The 22,276-nt window shown below is 32.9% G+C and overlaps 1 protein-coding gene and 1 pseudogene across 2 annotated transcripts; both read right to left on the bottom strand.

Annotated features, from left to right (window-relative positions):
• Window positions 1-3,034: 3,034 nt before the first annotated feature.
• Window positions 3,035-3,932, bottom strand: LOC136275852 (putative nuclease HARBI1; annotated as a pseudogene).
• A 6,916-nt stretch (window positions 3,933-10,848) lies between these two features.
• On the bottom strand, window positions 10,849-21,703 carry LOC105323030 (uncharacterized). Of its 2 annotated transcripts, XM_066066404.1 has the most exons (6): window positions 21,537-21,703; window positions 20,990-21,321; window positions 17,264-17,509; window positions 12,259-12,315; window positions 11,751-12,070; window positions 10,849-11,468 (listed from the first exon to the last, which is right to left on the bottom strand). In XM_066066404.1, exons 1-5 carry the CDS (start codon window positions 21,548-21,550, stop codon window positions 12,015-12,017), a joined length of 705 nt encoding a protein of 234 aa, XP_065922476.1. In that variant the 5' UTR covers window positions 21,551-21,703; the 3' UTR covers window positions 10,849-11,468; window positions 11,751-12,014. The 2 variants fall into 2 exon arrangements, 1 of the variants encoding a protein (XP_065922476.1); XR_010707708.1 differs by lacking the exons at window positions 10,849-11,468; window positions 11,751-12,070; window positions 12,259-12,315 and having other exon boundaries at window positions 16,547-17,525.
• Window positions 21,704-22,276: the final 573 nt, after the last annotated feature.

Genomic DNA, 22,276 nt, shown 5'->3' with positions numbered 1-22,276 from the left:
CATTAAGATCAGTTGTAAAACTTGTGCATTTCTTTTTAACCGTAAAATTTTGATCCACTTTTTTGTGTAAGATTTCCATCTAAGTTTGAATTGGAGAATAATATTAAAATATATTATAATATCATGTATATAAAACATTTCTATGCGGGACATTCTCAAATTTACAATTACAATGAATATATAATAGTATATTTATTTAAAGAAATAAGTATTACAGACCAGGCGCGGATCTAAAAGCGTTTTAAATGGGGTTAGGAAAAAGGAGGTGCTATCATTATACTGTCGGCCAGGAGAAATTTACCGCAATTTCAAAAGATGCACACTAATTACACATTTTAAAACGGTGATAATATAATGTCCTCCTAACATTAACATTCAAATGGTGGCTGAATCCATTTAAAAACTATTGTCAATTTTTCAAAATTCTATCGTTTTTATGTTTAGATTTATATACACGTCATGCTAGACTACACATTAAGGAATTCAAAATCCAGCGTTAACCTATTTATCCCCGCACTTAAAGCTATTGCTACATGTAAAGTATTTTTTATTCAATCTTCTAGAATTAAGTAAAAACATCATTGTTAAAAAGGCATATAAATGTATGGCTAATAATGCTTTCAATACATAATATTACACTTCAATTATCATTAAATGTTCTGGTATAACTTAAACAATATATTCAATGAAAATTAACATTAGACATTTTAAACCTACAAGAACTGTTGAACCATACCTGTACTAGTATTGTATTAGGCATTTTAGTTGTGGCCTATGTTATATTAATTCAAGATCTAGTTACTCATTCCAGAGTGCCTTTTTCATGATATAACCATTATAACATCATAATTGATTTGATGAAAAGTGTTCCCGTATTTTTCGGCTTTAACGGAATTATGTGAAAAATGAAACAGTTTGCTGACGTTCTAAATCATATCATGTAAAAAGTAATCCCGATACCTGTCTTCAATTTGACATCATTTTAAAGAGGTGGTCAAGAGGTTTTTTGATGCCGTTTTGGAAACTGTAGGCATTGTAAATATATTTCATTAGTAAACAAAAAAATGGGACAAAACTCCGAATTTGCTACAGATATTTTTTCATATTTCGTAGAAAATGACAGTTTAAAACATGATATTTCATAGTATTTAACAAAGATATAAACCCCGTCCACCTTATCAAACAAAGCTATTATTATAGAACATTATTGAAAGAATTTATATCTTCAATTACATATACCTGTAGGCACCTTTTTATTTACATGTACATAATTTTGACCTGAAACATGCACAATTTTGTCACGTGTCTGGTTTTCATGGTGCTTTATGGCGGGTGTTATACTACTTGACTTTAAAGAGAGAATGATTAATATAACCTCTTATTTCCGTTCCAACACAACTCTCTCTCTCTCCTTTCTCTTTCTCCTTTCTCTTTCTCCTTCCTTCTCTCTCTCTTTCTCTCTCTCTCTCTCTCTCTCTCTCTCTGCATTTTAATGGTGGTGTAACCCCCATTAACTACACAAGATCTGTCGAAGTAAACACTTTAAATCTATAAGATCACCATTCTTTGGCAAGAAGTATACGGTTGATTTGTAATGACTAATTATCATTAGGCGTACGCGTTTAAAAAACCGAGAGTTAGGCCGGTTTCTGATATTTAATCTGTTTTCTACTCAATGCATAACGTCGTCTCCTTTTCCAACTACATATGAGCAAATAGTCCAATGGCGAGGCAGCGATAGAGAACCAACGATGAAATGATAGAGCATCGCGCAACAATCGCCTCAACGCTATCGCATAATCGCGTGATCGCTACCGTACCATCGCTTCATCGTGTTGTCGCACTAGAAACAATTGCGTCATCGGCATCGGATAATCACATTATTGCACTATATCGATGCAGAATCTAGATGGTGTGAAGCGAATATTGACTATATGCCCCGATTTCGATTTCATAATATTGCATTATCCTGATTTCATAGAAATTTATGTAATCAAGATAAAGTTATGCTCTTCACTAATGAACATTGCACTATCGCAGTTAAGATAGTAAGACAATTCGATGATGATGAAGCGATGTTGCGATGACGATGAAACAATGGACAACAAACATTTCATTATTTTCGTGAGTCGATCATTGTCGAATTGTAAATTCTTTAATTGTGAAATATTTCGTTGTGTTATATATTTAAATTATTTTATATATTTTTTTTAACCATACTTATTCTGATTTTTAATAATTTTTTTTCGTTTCGTTTAAACTTTTGCGTTGGTTTATGCCCCAGTCACACATTCACGGATCAACTCCACGGTTCTACTACGGAATATTTTCCACGGTTGACACTGGAAAATCTAATTATCGTTAATTGATACGGAGTTAGTACGGATGCACTACGGAGTGGATACGGGTTGTTACGTACTTACAAAGATAGGGAAGAAAAAAAGATAAATTTAGTGTCTGTTTGAAACGGTTTGCTTCGGTACAATACGGTTTTAATACGGAAACAATGAAACAATACGACTTAGAAGGAGTGTTAAGTGCCAAGTCGACTGCGCTACGGATGAATACAGTTTGCTACGGTGTAGGTAAGGATTAATACGGATAAAACCGGTCTTTTACGGGACGCCACGATTCACTACGGGGCTTCTAGGACAATCACGATTACCCAGTCCGTTGGTAATCCGTGCACCAGTTTAGTTATTTTCCAAACTCTATCGAATAAAGATGCGACCCCCAAAAAAACTTGTAAACGAGTAATTGCCAAAAGTAAAAACCAGGCGGTGGATGACTCTTGTATAACGCAAGCAAGCGAGGATGCTCCGGAAAACAACACCTTCTGATACTGGGGTAGCCAGTAAAAAGAGCCGGCTTAAGCCTCTTCTTATATAAAGTAGATGTGCCTTTATGATTGATTAAATGGGGCATTCAAAATTCAAAAAAACATTTTTAATTGGTTTTAATAACCTCACATACGAGAATGCAAATGTTTTAATGATAAGAAAGTTGTAATAACCCATTGATTATTTCTGACTTTTTAACAATACTTTTGAACAGTCATTATATTATCTTGTCCTGCCATGGAACACACCCGTCTTTCGTCTTCCTGGTCAAGTAGAAGATTCTGGTCCCCAGGGTATCTCATTCTCATGATGTTATGAAGGCACACGCAGGGAAAAACTATGACGTGCAGAGTTTTCGGCTCCTGATTCATGACTGAAAGTAAACATCTGAATCGATTTGCAAGAATACCAAACGCATTTTCAACCACTCTTCTACTTCTAGATAACCGATAGTTGAAAATTCTCTCGTCATAAGAAAGGCATCGTCTAGAGAAAGTTTTCATAAGCCAGGACCTCATACCAAAAGCATCGTCTGCGATGATATAGTGGCCAAGGGGTTTATCATCACCGGGAAAAGGGGTCGCTGTTGGCAGTCCCATTAATCCTCTTTCAATCGCTTGTTTAAGATCACTCTGGTTCCAAATCTGGGCGTCCGAAAATCCACCTTGAGCGCCAATATAAACCCATCGGAACTTGTAGTCAGCGTTAACTAGAGCCATCAGTACAATAGAGTGGTAACCTTTATAGTTATAATACAACGATCCTCCATTTTTTGGACATCTAATGTTTTTTGTCGAGAGCACCTAGTGTGTGTGGGAACTGCCACATAGCCTCAAACTGTTCTGCTATAGCTTTCCACTGTTCAGGTACCGTAGTTGTCAAGAAAACGTCTTCTGAATAAACAGACACTATGGCCTCGCATACCTCTCTTACTGTACCACAGATTGTATTGTGGGCAACTCTGAAACCATACATCAGTATGTGATAGCTGTTCCCCGTAGCTAGGTACCTCAAAGTAACTGCTAGTCTCAAACCAGGGTCAATAGATTTCATGTACCAAGTGTTGCGCTTTTTAATCTTTGGAGTAACCATGTGTAACAATTCTTAAAACATACGAGGGTCCACTCGTACAAAATTCCTATATGCAGTTGGATCTTCTGCATACATCTCGGACATTAAGGCTTCATACTGGCCATGTTTAGGTCTTCGGAGAAGCCAATCTCTCGTCCACCATCTCCGCTGCCTTCGATCACGGCTCTGCTCTTAGTTGCCCTGGCATTTTGTGAAATGTCATTGTCTAGTTCTAGCAATTTCAAAGCAAGCATAAGTTGTTGATTATTCATGTTTGATAGAAATTTTGTTACTGATGGTCAGACACAGAGTTTTTATAAATGTCAGCTGAATGACTGTCATTAATGACAAGCATGACAAGCCTGGCAACGCTTTATTATTCTAGAATTTTCGCGGCTATGTTAAGGCTGTCCGAAGCTAAATATATATCGAAAAAAGATACTATTTTAATCAAACTAAGCGAGTCTCTTTAAACTTTTATTACATAAATTAATAGTGATATCCAACACTATATTTGATATATTTTTGTGACGTCATATATTTTTCTTAAGCACGTGACGGGTGTATTCTAACACTGTAAAAACTCTATAAAAATCGCATCGGCACAAGTGAATAATGACATTAAATAAAAAATATCTTTATGAAAAATCCTTCGATAAGTGTATTTGCAGTTCTTGCTGGATGTTTATATAAACATTTCGTTTATTTGAAATATTGTCAAAACATTTCGCAACGCCATCGAAATTAGGCACATTTTTACATTTTAGACTCGATTTACATAAAATCGGGTCAATCGGTAGGTTTCCCCCAGCAAGATTCACATTGGTACTTATTTTCTCTCCCGATTTAACGTAAAATATACTAAGATTGTTTTTATCTTTCACTTGCGCCAAGCCGTTTTTTATATGCATGTACATATCACCATTCATTTGATAACACGTAGCAGGGAGAGTCTCAAAACCATTAGTTTATTAATAGTTATTTACCTATTACGAAGCTTTAAAACTGTTGAGTTTTTTATACTCTATATCGGTGATATTGAATTTAGTATTACTAGCATTTACAACAGTGTCTATGTAAAGGAATGAAGCGGTTTTATTATGCACAATGAATATGACTTATTACGTTATGATACATTCCCTAAGAACGATCGAAAGGAATGCAGATCGTGACGTTAAAGTTAACTAACGTCATATCTTATGAAGTACAGACAAGTGCCTTTCTACATATCGCTGTGAAATTAATCGGGCAGCCTTAACATAGCCGCGTTGCCTTGTACTTTCGTACTCCGTACAGTGTCGCTATAAAACGTATAAAAACGAGATAAAGCTTAAGATTCCTTTGTTATTCGTAATATAACGTAATTGGCCCGTGTCACACCGTAAAGAGATCTTAGCAAACTCTTCTTATTCGTAGTAAATACGTACTAGAACCGTATAATCACGTAGCTCTCCGTATTAAATCGAAACAATCCGTGACAAATTGATACATACGAATTACTACGGATTTATACGGAGTTAAAACGGACTTCTACGTTCTAAAACGGTTTAGTAAGTTTTACTAAGGAAGTACTACGATGGTTTCATCCGTAGTGGAATTTTGAACATGTTCGAAAATTGTCGCAGCTATACAAGTATTGCTAGTTTGGATATGATAACAGACGGAAAAACCACGGGTCAATACATATCGCCATAAATGATGCCGGTGTAATGAAGTATAATGACCCCCGTAGAATAATGACCGGGGGTCATTTTTCTACGTAGAATAATGACCCCCCTAGCTGAAGAATAATTGGATATTTTTGAAGAAAAAAGACCCAGGGGTTATTTTTCTTCATGTTAAACATGAAGAAAAATGACCCCCCCCCCCGTAAACATGAATAGAAATTGGTTACCCCGTATCCAAGATATGACTCTGTTCAACTGATTTTGAAGTTATAAACACCGATCTTGTAAATAAATCGCTGTATATAGTTTTTCCTATCCGTAGCAAGCACACGCAAAACACTCTTACATTGCCACAAATTGATTGTTAACAGTTACGTTACTTCTCTCGTCGACAAACGGCGGGAAATGACGCATATAAAGAAAAATTCATACACAATGAGCATATTGTGTAATAATTAACGAACAATAATCATGAAAGAATAATTTTTGTAATAATATAAGCAATATTCATTGGTGAATGAATTGTCAATCGAAGAATGATACTTGTATATAACTTTATGGAAAAAGACTAAGGGGGCAGGTAACGTAGGAATACGAATACTTCTTATTTACATTTCTTGGGGAAAGTGATTTTTAAAAAAAGCATTCTGCGTTAGTTTTGTTTTCTTCTGCGTAACACATGAACATCAATATTCTAAACATTTGTTGTAATGTTGTATTTGTGATCATGGATTGACTTTATTCTTTTAGAGCAAATTTGTGAAGAGTACCTGACTATAGTAAATCTTAATAGATAATAAACACTGATCGATTATAATAAGAAAAGATTGTTTCTAAAAGCGTTGATAAGACGTTAACACCCATGTTAGGAGTTTATATCCCGCTTGATTTTGATCACACGATCTTTGTTGTATCCAACGTTACCAATGCTCATACAAACTATTGATGCATTAATCATCTTGATATTAACTAAACTTACTAAAGTATGCCGAGGATAAAGTAAAATATATTTTCTGTACGAGTACTCTCAGCACTTTGACGATTTTCCTTATTGGCCGTTAACCTCTACTGGCGTAATGGCTCTAATTTCAGCTTGGCTATAATGCCTAACAGTGGAGTAAACTTTTCATAATTTTGGTTTCATCATTAATTCTGGGTGATGCACTTGTATACCGAGCAGTTTGTATTGCGGAAATCCTCAATGCAAGTATAATTCATGAATAATATGGAGAATATAGAAGATGCGACGGTGAAGCGCGAAGATGCGAAGACGAAAGTGCTAAGTTGCGAAGGCGAAGAAGTGATACTACTACCGGACCGCTTCTTGCCTTTGCAACTTCGCACTCTCGCCTTCGAATCTTCGCGCTTTCGCCTTTTTAGCTCACCGAGACGAAGTCAATGGGAGCATATGCTATACCCCCGGCGTCGGCGTCCGGAGCTGGTTAAAGTTTAAGTTGCAGCTCCTGTATCTAAGCTATTACTTGTCCTCTCTTCACCAAAGTTACATGGAGGATGCATCTGGACCTACTGAATCTGGTTCCTAACTTTCAGATGCTGGAGGAGGTTAAGGTTTTTGGAGCAGGTGCCTTAAATAGCAAAATATTAGTTACTGCTGGTCCGTACTTCACCAAACTTGCATGGATGGTGTGTCTTATGATACTGATATACCAGACAGGCTTGAGTGCTGAATCTGAGTTAAAGGTTTCAGATGCAGGAGGGGGTAAAGGTTTTTGCAGCTGGTTAAAGTTTTTGGAGCAGGTGCCCTCTAATGATAATATCTTAGTTACTACTGGTCCTAACTTCATTATGGATGGTGCGTCTTATTATAGTGATGCACCTGACAGGCTTAAATGCTGAATCTGAGCCACAGGTTTCGGATGCTGGAGGAGGTTAAGATTTTTAGAGCTGGTTAAAGTTTTTGAAACATGTGCCCTCTGATGACGATATCGTATTATTACTGGTCCTAACTTCACCAATCTTGCATTGATATAGTCTTATGATACTGATGCACCTGACAGGCTTGAATGCTGAATCAGAGCCATAGGTTTATGATTCTTGATGAGGTTTAGTTTTTTGGAACAGGTCACATGTTTTATAGCTAGAAAGATAGCTTGCATAGTTGATTTAACTATATTATAAATGAAACGCAGAGGTTGCTTCAGATGCAGAGCCTGATCTCCATTATCAAGGATGCTAAAGAAATCTTCTACCTCACTCAAACCTGCTTGATAGATACTGTAGAAACACATATTTTCGTTGGGTCAAAATTTCGTTGTTTTTAAACGAAATTCGATTTCGTTTGCATTTAATTTCGTCATATCGTATTATCTTTGTATGCATTAATACTTGGTTTAAAAAATTCGTCATGGATTTAATTTCGTTGATTGATACTGCCAACGAAAATAACGAAATTTAATCCTCAACGAATATTTCTGTTTCTACAGTAGATATGGTTGTTGTTAAGTGATGTAACATGATCCCTATGATATTGTAATATTATAAAATATCGTATCATACGATATTGTATAATATGATATTGGTTTATATGATATATTATCATATCACATGAAATTGTATTTTATGAGATTTTAATATATATTATTGTATCATATGATACAATGTGTATAGTATGATTGTATTATATAATATTTTACTTTATCCCATGATATTGTATCATTTGATATGATAGAATGTTTATCAAATTATATTGTATTATATAATACAATATCATATTACGTATCATATATGATACAGTGTCATACAATACAATATCATACTATAATGTTTACATTCACTTTCTTTCCCTCTATTAAATTGCATTAGTTAATTTTAGTGATATTTACACACAACACAGAAGACCCAATCACCAAATCTGGTGCGTATGAATACATTCAGTATTTCTTCAGTATTTCTCGAAGAACAAGAACTGACTCTTCTCGCGACTTCAAACCGGATAACGACCTGATATTATACTTACGCTGATAAATATTTCATTGATGTAAATATATTTTGGCACTTAAATTAATTCAATTGATTAATTTCTAAGTATACCAAGAGGAAATTCATTAAAGTACAGAAAGAAAAAAAAATAATTGTGTTATTAGAATTTAAAACGCTGCGTACTATTTTTGTCAGTATATTTCGGCTGTTCCAGTGGCCATTCTGTTTATTTCGCATTACTTGTTGAATAAGACAGAGCCTGTTAAAAAACAAATCATATTTGCGGGAAGGAAATACTTGTTTAAAAAACGTAAATATTAGCATTGAATCATTATTTTTTGAAAGATGTGGTCTCATAACTGCAACAATGAGTGCAAACAAATTTTCATAACGCGCTAGCGCGCGTTATACAATTTGTATGCACACACCGTTGCAGTTATGAGACCACATCTTTCAAACAATAATGATTCAATGCTTAATTATACAATATAATATCATATGTTTCAATGTTATGATGTATTGATGCAGTTCAATATTGTTTCATATAATACTATATTGTATTATGTTTTATGATATTGTATTGTTTGATCAAATACAATAATGTATAACACAATACAATGTCATATCATACGTTACAATATCATATCTCACAATTTTTACGGTATTTTATGGTATTATATGATATATATTGTAATTATGATAGGATGCAATTTTAATTTTATATTATTGTATTGATTAACATATGAAGACATGAATAACATACAATTTTTTAACAGATGATATACGATATTGTTTCCAACCAGAATCCATGAATATCCAAGATCATAAAGGATGGTTTTCATATAATATGAGAAAGGTGGTCTCATAAAGGTGATGCCTCGTCTCGGTGAGCTTTGTAATCTGTGATTACCTATGTTTTATAATTGCGGAGTTCTCCATCGTTGAAATGGTTCCGAGGCATATTTTGGAAATTTTATTTTTATAAAATTAATAAAATAAAATTATCCAGGAGGATGGGGTCCGAACTCCCTTTCCCCTTTTACTGCGTAAAATTATTAATATTGAATTTTCCGGGAAGGGGGGGGGGAGCGGACCCCCTTTCCCCCTGTAGATCCATGTATGAGCAAGGAGTGTCGCATAATGAAATTACATTGTTACTGGGTTTGGTCCACGGTAAAGAGACGGCTGGTAAGTGACAGTCCTGAGTCTGGAAGTGCATATGTTCACATTATGGCGGACATTACATTTAGTGTGGAGTAGATAATGATTAGGCATAACCAGCACTGGTAAACATATATGTTACATTTACACATATATTTATATATTTATATTTATAAACATTCATAGTAAGCGCGATGGCCTAGCGCATGCGTACCAATAAAAGCATGGATTAATCTGAAAACCTTGGCGAGTACGGTGCCTGTATAAAATTCTATGTAATCGACCGAAACTTGCTGAATGCAATCAAAAAAGGCAACGGCGAAAGTGCGAAGATGCGAAGGCCAGAGTGCAAAGTTGGGAAGGAGCGATAGAAGTATCGCTCCTTCGCCCCTCGCACCTTCGCATTTTAGGCATCACATCTTCGCGCTTCGTCGTCGCATCTTCGCACTTTTGCCCTTTCGCTTTCGCACTATCGCATTTGCAACTAATTCGCATCTTCGCCCTAAGGTCGAAGTGGCTATATCGGAACACCATAGATATATGTAAATGTAATTGTTAAAATGACAACCATACCCCGATGCAATACGTCAATATCTTGTTATAACGGAAGGATTTTTATTTTCTAAGATATACCCCTTCTTTCACTTTAAGTTTATTTGAATATGAATTATAATTTCTGTTACTTTCTGTAAACTGCAGCAGTAAAAATTGCAATAGTGTAAAGACTATTTCACAAATAATAAAAAAATATACTGAAAAACTTTAATCTACAAGGGGGTCATTATTCTACAGGGGTCACTTTTCTTCATGTGGAGTGTGCTCATTTTTATGAAAATGACACTTATTCTTCAGGCAAAGGGGTCATTTTTCTACGTAGAATAATGACCGGGGGGTCATTTTTCTGCGTAGAATAATGACCGGGGGGTCATTTTTCTACGTAGAAAAATGACCCCCGGTCATTATTCTACGGGGGTCATTATTCTTCATTACACCGGATCGCTTCCGTAGTTAAACCGGCATTTAATCCGTGAATATGTGACTGGGGCATTAGTTTCAATTTTCATTTTCGTTCCTCTGTGCACAGGTACTAACGTAAACAAACCACTTTATAATGATTCAAACAATTTATTTTTGCTAGTTATACAAACATTAAAAATACGTTACACCATTATACTTGAAAAAGTTGTCAGCGCGTTGGAAACAGAGTTTTTAATATATGTAATTTATTTATTTTAAAGTTCCACCTCTCGTATCTCAACATATGGTGCATAAAGTCGTACGTCGTTGAAATGACTAAAAATGTTCTCAAATGTACTTCTTGTTTCTTTTTTTAATGAGGCAGATTCAAGACACGTTTTGAAATCAAATGCATTTTTGAATTCTACAAAAATCACCGTATATTCTTTCCAATCTATTCGCCATTTTTGTACGCAGTATTTCTTTTTCAATTGATCAAACAAATTAAGAAATTGTCGAACTATGATTTTAGACGATTTTTCAGCATCACTGCTGTGAAAAGAAATATACTTTTTTAGGGCACTCTTTGTTTCAGATAATATAGTCGCAAAGTTTTTATATTTTTCTGATTTTTCTATTCCATCCATAATTCTCCGACAAATAGTTGTGGCATGTAATAAAGAGAGTGTATGGAAGTCACCCAATATGCTAGAAAAGTAAGCATAATCTAGTTTGCATATGAAATCGCTTAGGATACCAGCGAGTAGCTCTTCTAGGGTTGGGCATCCGTTCTTTACTTTGATCCGTATTTCGACCATATAAACATTTGAGTCTGCAAAATATAAAAAAAAGTACCAAAATTAAATTATTTTTTTGTGAAAAAATTAAGATATATGTAACCAAAATGAGTTTAAGGATTGGTCTCTTTTACTCATTAATAATTTGTTTAATCCTTAAACATACTGCCTAGTAAATAGCTTTATGTACATGATTAAGTTACATATCTCTACGGTCGAAGAGATGCAGAAGCCTTGCTTTATACATGTATACTATTAAACTTTATTTCAAAACTCAAAATCTTTTGATATTTAGATCACATAATCATTATAAATACCTGTTGATCCTATGGTGGAAGGATCAACGATTTCAATCACATTCGATACTTTTTCGATTTCAGATAAAGCTTCCTTGTCTTCTGAAAATATTTTCTTCAAAACATCATATTTACCAACGCTAAGTAATCCGACTTTTTCCAAATAGTAAACATTATCCAAGACACTGCCGTTTTGTTGGGTAGGCAGGTCGCAATAATTTCTGAACTGCAATTTCCAGCTGACATAGGTATCTGAATTCTCATTATGGCCGACATATCCATTAATTAGTTTAGCAAGCAAATTGTTGTGGATTTCTTTGATATTGGGGTTAAATTGTAAACTGAAAAAATTAACATATTTGTTATGAAATAAAATGAAAGCAAAATTAGAATTGCATTTATCAAAAGCTGGAAAAACAATGGAAAAAAATCTGACATGATTAGTAATAACAATATATAAGTTTTTTTTTTAATTTATACTACTTCCACCGTTAAAAATTGAAGAACTAAAAAAGTTTTTAAAAAGGACCTTGTTTCCATTTGTAGCTCTCTCTACATTCACTTTCAATATCTGTAGACGTTAGACCTAAAATAATAATAAAATGAACGAAATTTTTGTTTAATAAAAGAATAATCAAATGTTTGAATCGCTATTCTTATGTTTCTTTAGTAAAAAATGTATCACAAGTCAACTGACTCCATCTTGTGTTGAAATAATGCTGTGACATTTTGTAGAGAATAGTGGGTAATAAATGTTCACCACACCTTAGTGTCTTGTAAAAAAACACAGACAAAAAGAGTTACCAACACAAAACAAAGCTGAATCAAAGGACAAAGAATCTTTTGATTTTTTTTTCTAAAGTAAAGAACTTATGGAAGCGTCAAAAATATAAGGCTGCAAAACTTAAAAAAGTCATTGAAAATTAATAAGGAATGTTTTTTTTAAGACTTTGAGAATCATTTTTTCTTATATGTTTGGCTTTCTGTTTTTTGTTAAAAAAGTACAACTAATTAAAGTTTCGAATGGGAATTATATATATACATGTATATACAATTTCCAAACAGTTTTTGCAAGGACTCAGGTGTGTTTTATATGCCGAAATATTTCTTATATATCTGACCGTGTTTTTAATACAATTGTCTGTGGATTGACTTGTCTGATATTTATACATGTTTCTTGAGTCTACTGGCATTTACAACCAGCTAAAAAGCCATATCATCTCCATCTGCTTTTTAAATTATATCAGGAATGGAATGAATCACTTTTGAATAAATTCATCGAATAGTAAACAGATATATAAATGATTAATAAAAGTTCTAATCTTTGGGGGACTAAATTAACTTTCTCTCTACGTATTCTGTTTATAGAATAGACTATCTAGAGAAAACCTTAGCTACCAAAGAACAACACATCTTTTTTATATTGTTATTTTTATTATTATTTTCATTATAATAAACATATTATGAAAATATGTTTATAACATGCTTAAAACTAGTGGGTATTGTGTTTTTGTTTGGTTTTTTTGTTTGTTTGTTTTTTTTTTTTTTACAAAAAACACATGTACCCCCTTCTCTCCAAAGATTGTAATATGGCGCAAATTTAATTAGTGAAAAAGAATGATGTCAGCTATATGTTATATAAATTATCCATATATGATACAAAATCATTATTGTAATGAATATTTTCATGATAATTGACCCCGAAATTCAAAAAGGTCAAGGTCAAAAAGTTTGGTTTGGTTCACTTTTCCGCTAGATCATCAAACTTTGTTTTCAGTTTAAAGTCTTTCTGTCAAAGAATTTTTAAAATATAGTCTGGAAAAAAATGTTTTTCTTAATTTGACTTGGAGTTAAGAAAAGGGTCAAGGTTAAAAAAAAATAACAACAGTATGCCTCATGGTATTTTAGTTCTGTGTTTATAAGTATCTATCTGTGATACAAGTTTAAAGTTTGTATGTTTAAGGAATCTCGTGTTATGATCCGTACAATATTTTTTTTACAAAAGGAATTAACTTGAGGCACAATATTGGTCAGGGTAAAAAATTATGGTCCTGTGCACTTTTACTCAATACAATCTATCTATGTGTTAGGTTTGAAGTCTTAATGTCAAAAAGTATTTAAGCTACGACCCAGACAAAGTTTTATTATTTTTTTCTTAATTTGACCTTGAGTAAACAAGGGCAAGGTCAAATACCAATCAAAAGTACACCTCAGTGTATTATTATTATTCTTTGTTTAAGGTTTGAAGTCCTTCTGTCAAAGTATATTTAGGAGTTGAACAATGAGGTTTTTTTCTAACTTGACCTTGAAATAAAAATTTTAGGTCAAAGTCAACAATTTTGGTAAGGTTTAACTAGGTTATGTACCATCTAAGAAACAAGCTAAAAGTATGTATGATGAATACAGTATTGTGTTATTTTTATATAAAACGCTTCATCTTGAAAAACAAAAAAGGTCAATGTCAAAAAATTTGGTAGCGTGCACTCCTTCTTAATACCATCTACCTATGTTTTAAGTTTAAAGTCTTAATGTCAAAGGGTATTTAAGTTACGGACTGGACAAATTTGGAAGATGAAGAAGAAAAGAAGAAGAAGAAGGAGAAGGTCGATAAAAACAATATGTCTCCAAGGGGATACTTAATAAGACAACTTAAATAAGAAAAACCGGTATTGAAAATAAGCCATTTATTTCTTGCACCTAAAATTACAGTAAAAGCCCTTGTAATGAAAATATTCATGCATATGTCATGAGAATGCCATTTCTAAAAAAAAAAAAAGTAGACAAACCTAAAGTTTCATATATCGCACACACCTGTGTATTTAACGCATAGATACTCGTTTTTTGAGAATAACCGTGGACAAGAAGTCTAGAGAGAAAAAAACAGAATAAATGCGAATTGGTTCGAACCAGAAATGATTCTTACAAATCGAAAAAAAATATATAAACTTCAGATGATAATAGATCGATGCTGAAACTTGACAAAATTAGACGAGCTATTTTCCGATAAATCTTCTGCACAAAAAATGTAAAGCACTAAGTGGGTCTCCCGTTAATTACATAGGTAAAGTTCGGAGTTCCTGTAAGAAGCCTATTTTGAAAATAAAGCACACATAACTAAAAGTAAAATTTTTGGTTTTAAATCGAATTCTTGTAAGTACGACAAAATCCGAATAATTCTCAATAAGAATTCACAGAAATCTTAACGATTTCAATAATGACTTTAAAAAATCCGAATATGTAAATAATTGAATAAACTTATTAACTTATATTTATGTTAAAATCATTTTTTGAACCCCAATAACTCTTTAATGCATCTTCTGATCTTACAGCAGCTTCATATCCCCGTCATAGTTATTGACTGAGTGATTGAAATCTAGCTACTAACGTGACATTATACGTAGTTTTAAAAAATACTCAAGACTGAATAGAAAGATCTGAGCTTTATTACCACGTGACCAAAAACGCTCAAATATACCTACATGTACAGCCGTCAGGGACTGAGCTGAAGGTCATGAACATAACTCTCATACGTACGATGTAGAAAATGTACGTGCAGTGTTTCTTTTACTTCTGTGAAAATTTACGCGTTTTATTTTTACGGATTTGTAAAACTCGTAAAAATAAGTAAAAATTAGCAGCACGTAAAAATAACACGTTATACGGCATTTATAGGACCTCTATTCTGTGCGACTTTTTTTATTCATTGTGCCTTTTTTTATTTTTTTTTTTTCGATATAAATTGTCATACTTTTGAACTTTTGACCCAATAAAACCCCTTATTACGTAATATATGATATATATATATATATATATATATATATATATATATATATATATATATATATATATATATATATATATATATATATATATATATATGAACAGATGTACAGAGGTACAGAGGTACAGAGTACTATAATTACTGATAACATGTACTTTTGCAAAGATTCTTCACAGCTCACGTGGCCCTAAATTTGAGGAACCAGTCTCTTTTGATTGATATGCAATGAAAATCCTCGCAAAATTAAAAAAAAAATGAATACAACTTTCAACAAAATATTTATACATTAAAAGCTAGTGAAAAACAGGTTCAAACTATTCGTGAAAGATATTGTTGCAAATTTTTGAACTTGAGCGAGCTTCGTCGCATCTGCATTTTTCAAGATATCTAATAAATAGGGTCGTGTACAGACATTTGTCTACTACTCCTGATATTTTCACGTTTCTATCACACTTTTGGAGCGGATACGTGGACAAAATATTCCTTAAAAAATTACTTTATTCTCTAAATCTCACACCAGACAGGATGCCATCGGCAAAAAAGTAGTCAGTTTTTTTTATGCTTTATCAGTTAAATTTCATGCAAATTGGTCTAATAATTCGCAAGAACGAGCGTACGAAAAAAATCTGAAATATTTTTATAAAAAAAAATTATTCAGAAAAGAAAGGAAAAAAATAAAAAGAAGTTCCCTCAGAAAAAGATCCTAGTAATAGAATTAAAAAAGAATCAACAGAATAATAAAATGGCCTTCATCAGAAGAGGGAAAGACCCTAAAAAATGATTCCTACATAGTAATTATAACTTAAGAAAATAAACTTTAATAAAAATAATATCAGAAATACAGTTTTGTGTATACCATCCGATGTACATTTTAATGATAGTTTTAATGAACTGTATGTGCGCATTTACATAGCAACATAACTAGTAACAGGTTTATCGTAAATACAAAAATAATTTTACGATCCTTTTTGAATTACGTTTCTTTTAATTTTTATTTAATGTACACAATTAGGTAAATAATAATTCTATCTACATATAAATAAATGTTTCGTCTTTATTTTATGTGTGTCAATCAGGATAGATCACAAACTTGTTAAAAGTATTTTTACTTTGATCTTTTACAAGTAAAATTAATATTTGTGATAAAAACAAATTCTGTATTATCTTACTATAATATAAAGACCTTTCAATTCAATACCACTTCCGTTATACAGTGCACTATCAAAAATATACAAAAATATGAAAATATAAACATTACAAAAATTGACGACCTCTGCAAAGTTCCTTTGTTTTCAAATATTTATAACAACAAATACCATTTTTATAATTGAAAAATAACCCACAAATGTAAGACAACCCACAAAGAAATTAATCTCATTAAATTCAACCGCGCTTTAAACTTGTCCCGGCCCATCAAGCAATCAAGTAAAACATTTTCAAGAAAAGGACTACAATTAGTAAATGATTATTCGATGTATTCGGTGATGGGCCTGCTTTTCTTCTCCTTTACATTGATCCATAATTTCAAATATTTTATCAAAATAATCCACCACTTTCTCTTTAAGACTTTCTCTATTTTCATCCACGGCTTTCCCATAAAGTTTCGTTGAAGCAAAGTTAACGGTAAACATGACAGAGTTATCCCAATTAATATCGATGTCTTTCGCGCCAAAATCCTTTTCCATTGAGGAAAGCAAGCGAAAAAAAGCTTTTAAAATATTTTTCGAGTAATTTTCTGATTGGTTTTTCTCACCGTATTTTAGAAGAATGCTTCCCAATTTTTCATGAGCGTTTTTTATTGTTTGAGTAAAATCACTATAGTTTTCGGTTGATTCCTCTCCACATAGGATTTTAAGGCCGGTTTCTGTTGGAGACAAGGATTGGAATATTTTATAAGAGTCAATGAGCATTTCATGAAGAACAAGGACTAAGTTTTTCACAACGTCGATATCTCCGTTTTCCACCTCTATCAGAATTTTACCAGTCATTGGCCTGCCATCTACAAAAAGTGGTGTCTGAAATAGTTAATATTGTGAGAAAATTGATTTTGTATGTACAATACATTGTCTTTATACGACAGAGTTCCCTTACCTCAAAAGATTACAGTCAAGTATATGATTGTTTTTTAACTTTTGAAGAACAAAATATGAAATAACCTAAAAAAAAAAAAGGACGTAATGTTACACCCGTTTGTTGGTTTGTTGATCCGTGTGCATCTTTTTAAGATACAAGAATAGAACACGGTTTATAAAAAACAAACGAAACCCATGGGCCTTTTCGGTCACCTGAATAGCTCCAGTGTGGGTTTTGCAATGTGCATTCATGTGCATTTTAACTTCAGGGCTAATAAATTATAATATTCGAGTATTGTTTATTACAATCAACTTTTGTAAATTTTAAAAAAAGGCTGTAGCATAACATGCTGTGAAATAATTGAACAAAGGTACTGAATTTAGGTACTTAAAATAATCGGTCAAAAATCCACCACCATACCCTAAATAACATTACATCCCTGCCCTATTACCAGAACCTGTGTCACAGGGCAATAAAATTCATAACCTGGGATGACCGACTCTTCCTCATCATAACCATGTACTTACTTCATCGGATTAATAATTTTCTTTCTTTTCAAAACTACATACTTTATTTGCAGAATATTCAGGAGCAAAAAAGAACATTTTTAAAGAATAACTGCATTCATTTAGAGACACCCCTCCCCCCCCCCCCCCCAAAAAAAAAGTGATCCATGGCCCATGAAAATTACAATAATGAAAGAGGCATTTTTCCTCATCATAACTATGTCTTATTTTTGAGTGGTTAAATACTCAGGAGCAGAAAAGAAAATTTTTAAAGAATTTATACATTTCCTCTAAATAACCATTGGAGCCCTGCCTAAACAAGAGAACCCCTAGGTTTTTGAGTTTAATATCATGGAGCAGAGCGGATGGACTATTGCATTTTCACTATTATGGTAGGACACCCCCCCCCCACACCCCCTTAAAACAAAAACCTCTAAGCCAGGTGCCCTACATATCACAGTTTTAAAAGGGGCACTCTTCCTCATTTTTTCCTATTACAGTCGCACCTGTTGTTACGGCCACCTTTAATCAGCGGCCACTCGCCATGAGCGGCCAGTTTTAATCCCGCCCGTTTAGTTTTTCACTATATTTTAACTGATTTAAGCGGCCACCTGTCTAACGCGGCCAGCGGCCACTGCTTTTAGGTCCCGTGGCTTCAACATGCCTGTTTTCAACGGCCATTTTGTCTGTTTTGTCACATGACTTTTGAATCTGCCATGTGACCCCGTATCGAAAGAAGCCAAACTTCGAAAGCTGATAATGAGTTAATGACAAATAATTGAGTGTGTTATTTGAAGACTGCTGAGATTTAATGTGATAATTGATTATCATAACACCTGTTTTGTGTTGTTTATATATCGACACGTACTTATATACTTCATTACAAAGTCATTGTATATGGCCAGTCTTGCGCTGAACAGCTTAACCATGTTAACATGTGCAAAATAGCCGGTAGTATGCACTTTTTTCCTAGAAAATTTCTTTGAGATAATAAAACGGGTTCTTAATATATATAAGAATGGAATTTTGATACTTTTTTAAAAGGTTAAACATCGGCTATCGTAGTTCAGTAAGTAGCCTTTGTACGGAAACGTTGCTTCTGTTTGTTTACCGCATTTAATCCCTTGAAAATTATCATTTGGGCGTATTTAGTAGAAAATGTTTTGTTCTTAATCCCTTGATAGATAAATGGAACTAAAACGGCCATTCAGAATTAATATAAACTGTTTATTTAGCATTCCGAGCTATGCATTCACCATCTCTGTGTACGCCGCCATTACAGATGCTATTAATAAATCTGTCCAATAGAGCCAAAATGAAAATACTAGATGTTTTTTTTTCCATTATTTTGAAACCTGGAATAAGAGGCCACCTGTCTTTAGCGGCCAGTTTGGCATTGTCCCACAGGTGGCCGCTTAAAACAGGTGCGACTGTATATTAGTTCAACTGCTTAATATCAAAAAGCATAGGAGAATATATTTTTTTTTTAAATATAATATTTAGATCCCTGCCTTAACACCAGAACCCCTAAGCCCTGGGTCATGATATTCACAATTTTGGCCCTGGGTCATGATATTCACAATTTTGGAAGAAGCATTTTTTCCTCATTTTGATATATGATGGATATTCAAGGTTAGACAAATTAGGTCAAACATGTAATATGGATCGGATACCTTTAGATAAAATGTGAAAAGGACCAACATGATTCAAATTATCTAATAAAGGACAAATAATTAACGCTCTAAACCATTGTGCTTCGCTGTTAGGTATCATTATCTTGGGGTAAAGTTTTAACTTAATTTGTTGGTTTTCTTAAGAGGAGAGAGAGAGAGAGAGAGAGAGAGAGAGAGAGAGAGAGAGAGAGAAACGTGTACATGTATGCGTCTCATAAAACCCATCTTTAATCTAAATTGTGTACTTACTTTGTTTTGTAGAAACTATTGACCCTCGGATAAAAATTTCTAAATTCCTATAGCTTAGCCCCTGTAATATCCTATTATGAAGCTATTCATTAAATCATAAGATAAGTTTAATAAATTTGTTTTTTAGGAGTAAAAAACGTCTATTTTCTGCTTCTATTTGTCATTCTGGATGAACTTTGTATTTTTAAACCTTATTGCTCATCTACTGGGACAACCCCTATCTTATCCTTATAGATGACATAGCTACTTTATATATTTTAAGAGGAATTCTGAAGAGGAAATATATATATATATATATATATATATATATATATATATATATATATATATATATATATATATATATATATTGTTGTTTTTTTTGGGGGGGGGGGGGGGGTATTCATTTGCACACCGCCTCATCCACTTCAACCACTGAATGATGCTAAAGATATTAAAATTTCCTAAACCTTATCGCGCATCTATAGGACACACAAAAACAAATTCCAAAAGATGATTTGTCTACTGATGAAAGTATAAGTGGAGTTAGAGGAACCGATTTCTTTTTTGTAAAAAAAACGTCATTTTTTGTCGCCCACTGATCCACGTCATCAATTCTTTTTTCTGAAATATTATTACTCATAACTATGACACCCAGTCATATTTTAGATTGGTTTCACGTGTAGCTGCTACAATTAAAAAAAGCTAAATTAAAAAACATGCTTTTTGTGAAAAACCTTCATTTTTCAGCCCAAAATGGCCCCCAAGACAAAGTTAAGTCAACACAATATACCCAGACTTTCTTTAGTAAGGGCAGGTAGAATAAAACGGACCATAAGATGCAAAAAAGGAAAGTATTTTATCGCAGTTAAAATGTTCCTGTTTGAAATTGCGTCTATAAAAATAGAAAAATGAAGTAAGAAAGAATTGCATTAAAAAAAAAGGTTTAATGGAATTATTACTTAACGAGAACATGAATATTGTACTAAAAGTACCTACTTAGCAAATTTCTATCCATGTTTAGGCTTTCTAAGATGTCTCCTATCTTTTTTGATGCCAGATTAATAGCAGAGAGTGCTCCTTCGTTTTTATAAAATATTTCCCTAAGAGTTTCGTATTTGCCTACTTTCAGTAATCCCTTTTTTTTCAAATAGTTGAAATTTGCTAAAACACTGCATTCACTCTGAACTGGTGTGTCGACAATTTTTTCTTCGAATGCTAACTTCCACTCCGTGAAAGAGTTTTTGGTTCTGTCGTTTCCAATATGATGAGTTATAAGTTCCTCAATCAGGCCAAAATGGATTTCTCTTATCTTGCTGTTGGACTGGAAACTGATAAACAATCGAAAGTTGATATCAATTCATATCATATATCTTTATTCAATTTTTTTTTATTCAAGTCTTAAAGGATAATGCTACATTGTATTCGGAAAATGTGCTTTTAAGGTATAGCAATATATATATATATATATATATATATATATATATATATATATATATATATATATATATATATATACACAGAAGTCGTTACATGTATTCCTTACCTCTCATTTTCCATTTTTTAAAATAATTGTTGTTCACTTTTTCAGCTCTCTTGATAAATGTCCAATCTGCTATTCATTGATGGCTTGTTTCTCCTATGCGTGATATCGAGAATCATCAGTTCATTTACTTAAAGCAAACTATTCTTGTGTGGACGGTACGTACATGTACATGTGCATGTAGTATATCAGAATGTTTTATTTTTTTCTTATGTCATCAAAACATCGATAATTGAGGATGCATAGAGTGTAATTGTATCAAACAATTAGCAATTTTTTTATTTGATCTCATTTAATTGGTTTTTTTTGTTAGGTCAATGGATAAATTATCTGTCGTAATAATTATTTTTGTGAGACGCATTGCTCATTATGGATTGTTTTTAAATTCAAATAATACAGAAGTAATTACCTTGTAAATCTGATAAGATGGTTTACACAGGTAATCTAATTTTCCAATCATTCATTTCGATTTATTCAGATGCTAATCAAAATAAACCAAAAAGACTATATTTGATGTAGACATATATCTCCCCCCCCCCCCCCCCTATCTCCATCATGTATTTCAAAACTGTTCAATAGCAGTGTATCTCTGACGTCACTAAAATGGACTTATTTATACTAGTTTGCAAACAAAATACAATAACGTATTTTTCTGTATATTCTGTGTTTGGGAAAAAATGTTTTTCTTCATGCGGTTACATGTATATACATGAAAAAAAATACTTCAAAAATGAACTTAAACA

Source organism: Magallana gigas, chromosome 1, assembly GCF_963853765.1.
Source record: "Magallana gigas chromosome 1, xbMagGiga1.1, whole genome shotgun sequence".
Classification (NCBI taxonomy): Eukaryota; Metazoa; Mollusca; class Bivalvia; order Ostreida; family Ostreidae; genus Magallana; species Magallana gigas.
The sequence above is the reverse complement of the archived record's forward strand: the minus strand, read 5'-3'. Positions and strand labels throughout refer to the sequence as shown.